This window comes from Teleopsis dalmanni, chromosome 2 (genome assembly GCF_002237135.1).
Source record: "Teleopsis dalmanni isolate 2A chromosome 2, ASM223713v2, whole genome shotgun sequence".
In the NCBI taxonomy this organism is placed as follows: domain Eukaryota; kingdom Metazoa; phylum Arthropoda; class Insecta; order Diptera; family Diopsidae; genus Teleopsis; species Teleopsis dalmanni.
Window position 1 is genome coordinate 233217850 of NC_051847.1, and position 5683 is coordinate 233223532.

Below are 5683 nucleotides of genomic sequence, written 5' to 3' on the forward strand. Positions count from 1 at the left end.
GGTCTAATAAAAAATTATAGTTGGAGGGCATACTAAACACTTTATCCTTAACCCTTTTTTTAAAAACTTTAAACAAAACTTTATATATTCACTAAACTTTTCCTATATATTAAATGAAAATATTGTTTAATTACCATAAAAACGAATAAAATTAAAAATGCATCAGTACTTACACAGTTACACAGTACACAATGTGCAGTCGATGTTAGTCCTTACAGGACATGAGTGTGAATGCAGTGTGAACGCAGTGTAAACTTTTTGTAATGCAAACATCGGCCAATACAATGGGAAACAAAAACAATATTTAGTGACAACTTTTAAATCAGTGGCGTGAAATATAATTCACAATAAAGGCGATTAAAGAAGCATTAAAAATACAATTAAAGTATTAAACGATAAATTTATATTGGAAAAAGTTACAACAATTTGAACAATAAAAATACTGGAAATGTTAAAAATTTATATAATGAAAATAATAAAAATAATAAATATAATTGAAAAGTAAGTAAAAAAAAAAAATAATATAAACAATAAATCATAAAATATTATTAACCGAATGCACATTTACGCATGAATCATCGAAAAGCGCACTTAATGCCGCGATTAAAATTTTTATTAAATATAAACTTTTTCAAGGATTAAAGTGCTTTTGAAGTGATCCTGTTAGGTTCATGCAGGATGTATTTATGCATTCGGTCGTACCTATACGTGGGAGAACTGTCTCGTTTCGTATGGCAGGAGTGTGTAAAGTGTGTAAGGAAAGGTGTACATAGTTTATATGGAAAAATTTATTTATGTGCTTTACCTCTTTTATGTTTGGCATAATTCGTTGGTTCATTGCCACAGCACGGCTGCTCGTAGTAAAAATTCCATGTGTTCTCATAATCACAATTAATGTCCTGTACGCAAAACAACAACAGCGTTAGCAGGAACGTTGAAAGGACATAAAAAATTTTGCATGTCCTGAATGCTGGTGACCATAACCTCAACTCCATTGAGGCTTTTGTGCAAGAAAACATTTTCGATGTATAATTTTATTTCAATTATTTTATTATTTGTACTTTTATTTTATTTCTTTCACTTGTTTGGTTTGTTCTTACAATATAAGTTTAGTTATTGCATGTTAATTAAGCTGAAATTTTAAATTTTTTATACTTTATTACCCTGAATGGGGGAACCTTAAAATTTAGACTATTTCAAGAACTTTTTGTGATTTAACTCCATGTGGTCAACATGAATTTAACATGGACATGATATAATTCTTAAGTCCAGGTACGCAATGGTAGATCCTATTAAATTGAGGTCTTGGAGTTGACCAAGATCTCCCAAAAAAGAGAACCCTAAAATAGTAAAGTGGCGCCGGGCAGAAGCAAAACAGAAGAGAGGCACTAAAGGGTAGATTCAATCTCTAATCAGCTGACCTGTAAGCAAACCTACCACAAATCACATATATATATATCATACTCAATGACAGTATAGGATTACTTCTTTATAAAGAGTAATCCATTTGCATATACCATAGTTGCCTACACAACTTTGAGTCTTCTATTCTTTTATTAAAAATTCAGTACAGAAAGAATTTAGCAACAGTTTGCATGATGTCAAAAATATGTCCAGATTCTATAAAGTCTCTCTAAAAACATATTCAATCTGTTAATCGATTATTTGAAGTTAATTATACTTTCTGTTAATAAAATACCCATTATTAAGAACTTTTACAGTCTTTAAATAACAAACACTTTTAAATTGAATGTATTTTGCAAGGACCACTTAAATATGTGTTTTGCGAAGATCTTCCCATAAAATAATATTATTAAAGAGAAAAATAAATCATTTTACGAATCGGTGACGAGATCAATATCTTCCCATAAAATAATATTAAAGAGAGAAATAAATGATTTTACGAATCGGTGACGCGGGTAGACGGCTTGAAAAACGTTAGTATAAACAGCATTTTTTTTTTTTTATTTATACTTAAGACCTTTATATATGCCTTATTGAAAATAACTTTCAGATAGTGCAGATTCACAATTTAAAAGTCATGATCTAATACATCACACAGTCGTTAAAGTGACAGAGTGTCGGCGATAGATGGGTTTTGCCACCACTTTGCATATAGTAAATGCTTAAGAGGTTAATGTGAACTATAAACCTTACTGAAAGCTCTTTAAAAAGGGATTTAAAAAACAATAAAAATGTCTGCTCAAAAGGTCAGGCTAATATACAAATTATTATATTGAGTAGAGAACTTTTTTGTTAGCAATAAAAAAAGCTTAAAGCGCTTTTAAAATCTTTTATTGGGTTTGAAAAGTTAGAATCTGTCGAATAGGTAACTATAAGCTATCTTATGTTCAAGCGATAGATGTGAACTATTGCTCTTACTGGATGCTAATTCTAATGTAATTCACAATCGCAAACGTGACATAGTTACGTTGGTTTTTAAACTCTCGCATGAATCGGGGCTAAGTTAAAAAAGGATGACCGGAAATAAAAATCTTAGCTTTAGCTAACAATAATTTATTTGGGAAGCAAACTTGCAATTTTAGGGAGAGAAGTTATTATTTAAATTACTATAAAAGTTATACCATAAAGGTACATATATATATTAGATTTGATAGACTGATTTATGTATTTAAAGCAAAATTCAGAAACTACTTATATACCACACACTTATTCTTCTAAAGTAGTCGATGCTTTTTCTTTCAATACCATATATATTATTAACCTAAAAACATACAAAAACATACAAAAGATGGCTTCGAAAATAGATTTTAGAAGAATTAGATGCATTAATTGAAGAAAGACTACCGAAGCTATTGTATAAGAGGCTTTATGTCTTTATAGACTGTTAAATCAGGAGGTGATAAAATAATAATATTAATTAATTTTAGTGATTATTATAGTTTAACACTTTAGTTAAAATTAATTTACATTTTAATAATCTCTATAAAGAGGTTCTGAATTCCAGATTTCAAATCTTCAACAACTTGGAAGAACAATCCAAGATGGTCGGTCAATTGGGATATTTGTTGCTCGAAAATATTTTCCAAAAAAACCAGCTGTCATTTTATTTCTTAAAAAGAAGGGTTTAAAACGAATTAATTTGACAAATGTTTTTCGTTCCTTTTCCTTCCCAAAATACTGGGTTTAATGGAAATCTTATATGGATTTGAAACCAGTTATATTCGATGTCAAGTAGTAAACTTTTTTGTAAAAAATTTAATTGAATTTTAATAAAGTAAAATATTTTTGGTGATATTTTAATTGTGCTCACACTAAAATAAAAGTTAAAAACGATATTTAATAAAAAAAAAAAAAGAATAAAAGTGGCGCTGAAAACAATAGCGGAAAACTGGTTTTCTTGCTGATATACAAATTTGAACCACAAAAATGCCTCAGCATGAGTGGGAGAACGAAGTGAGAAGATCAAACAAAACAGGAAAGCAGAGTGAAATAAAGATGATTGCCAACACACATAAGAAGTAATAAATTGCTTTTAAGTAAGTTAATTTGTTTTCAGATATTTTTAAAAAAATTAACAAATATTTAATATAATAAAAATTTTCAGAAGAGTTATTATATTTAATATTATATAATATATTGTTATATTTTTTAATCACTTTTTTATTTTGCTCTAATTTTCACTACACATTTTAAGACCGAAGTTGGCAACCATGTCATAGGTCAAATATTTGAAGTAGATACACAAAGTAAAACTACATTTTTGTATATTGCAACATTAAACAAAATAATTTATAAAAATGTTATTCCAGCATGCTCTTAATGTTTGTAACAATTTTTGTTGTTATTTTTTTATACCGGTAGCACTTTTAATTTATTAATTTATGCATATACATATGCCACCGTTTAATACGATTTGTATTCCTTTAAGGAATACAACTTAAACTTTAAGTATTCTTGTTTGTATCGTTTCGGTAACTTCTGAATTATATTGCAATTTTTAGCCTAATTATTTTTTATATTTGTATTTAACTTTTTTTTAGCCACATTTTGACTAATTAATACATTTTATTGTTATAATTTATAATTCATACAACAAAACTTACACCACACAAACAAAATAAACATACACAATTCCACCGCACACCAAAGATCAATGGAAACTGCTTATTAAAAATTTATTGAAATATGTAGAGAGAGCAACACGATCCACATTGAGTGAGCAGAACATTAGCACTCAATTAATGTTGACAAGACATCAAGAAAAACTAGCAAAACAAAGAAATATGTGGGAATAGAGTTGCCAGATATCAATTATTTCATTTTATTAAATATTGAACTGGTTTCTGCATCTGGTTTCTTATTAAAAATTTGCGATCATTTTTATTATGTTTTAAAAATATTATCGAAAACTATTTTATGAATTAAATAAAAACTATTAATAAGAAGTTTTGTATACCAAACGAATGAACTAATATTGTCCTGTTTTGCTTAAGTATGTATCAAATCTATAAAACAAGCATATAATATATTAACAAACAATGTAATATATAAACAATATAATAAATCAACAATATAACGAATTATATATTAAATTCATAAATCGTATTAGTACTTGCATTAATACACAAAAACGTATTTTTCTTTCACTATTAAGTCATAGTAATTTAGTTGTATTTTTATTTAATATGTTGAATAGCTCATTCTGTACATAAATTATGTGTTATTGATTTATTTATAATTTATAGTTGCATTTAGAATATTAATGGAATAGTGTTAGAAACAAAAGATTAAGCAATTATGTGCAAATTTTCTAACTTAATACACGATTTTAAAATCATTAGTAAATATCAAAGCTTTTATTAAAATGTTTTAAGAAAATGTTATATAATGTACTTTAAAATTAAATTAAAAATTTGTTGTTTGTTTATTTTGAATTTTGTGCACAATACACGATAACATATCTCAGTTTTAATCGTCTCTAGTTAGATTTTGTAAATATCGAAAAGTTCTGCATTTATCCAAAATTCGGAAAGGTTGTTTATTCCCAACAACACCAATACTGATATTCTAATTATGTAAAGAAAAATATATTTAAAAATATTTGACATTTTTTTAATAAAAATGATTAAGATTTGTTTAAATTTATAGTCAGTTAGTCAATTATAACTTGAATTGAAGAAAATGCATTTTGGTATAACAAACAATAAATGCCAGCGAATGTTACTAGTATCTTTACAAACATTTTTATACATCCATTGAGCTATTAAATTAAATTAAACAAAGCCTAAATTAAAAAAAAAAGATAGAAAAATACCTGCATTTTTGTTATATTTTCCTGGTCGTCTTCAGATAATGTATGTCTCAAAGCGGTAACACCATACATAATAAGACAATCTAAATTCGAGCTAAGAATATTATTTATATTTTTTTTCAAATAAATGTTTGCAGCTGAAGAGCAGAAACCAATTGCAAATGCAACACGGTCTGAAGTTTCTCCAGTTGTTTGCACTTCGTATACATATGGATTTGTATCCTCACAACCAACAACTAGAAGACCTACACCAAAGATACGCCAATTGCTATTTACTGTTGGCGCATACATATATTCACTTACGTTTTCCATTAAATTATTTGGTGATATATCTGTATGTTCAACTTTTCTGAATTGTCGACAAATAGCACGCATGTAATCAATAACTTTTCGTCCATCTGCACCCAA

At 27.3% G+C, this 5683-nt stretch overlaps 1 protein-coding gene across 1 annotated transcript; it reads right to left on the minus strand.

Annotated features, from left to right (window-relative positions):
* Window positions 1-4887: 4887 nt before the first annotated feature.
* LOC119685780 (proteasome subunit alpha type-1-like) lies at window positions 4888-5677 on the minus strand. Its single transcript, XM_038100159.1, has 2 exons — window positions 5279-5677; window positions 4888-5031 (listed from the first exon to the last, which is right to left on the minus strand). The coding sequence occupies exons 1-2, from the start codon at window positions 5648-5650 to the stop codon at window positions 4933-4935; spliced, it is 471 nt and encodes a 156-aa protein (XP_037956087.1). The 5' UTR covers window positions 5651-5677; the 3' UTR covers window positions 4888-4932.
* Between the last annotated feature and the right edge of the window lie 6 nt (window positions 5678-5683).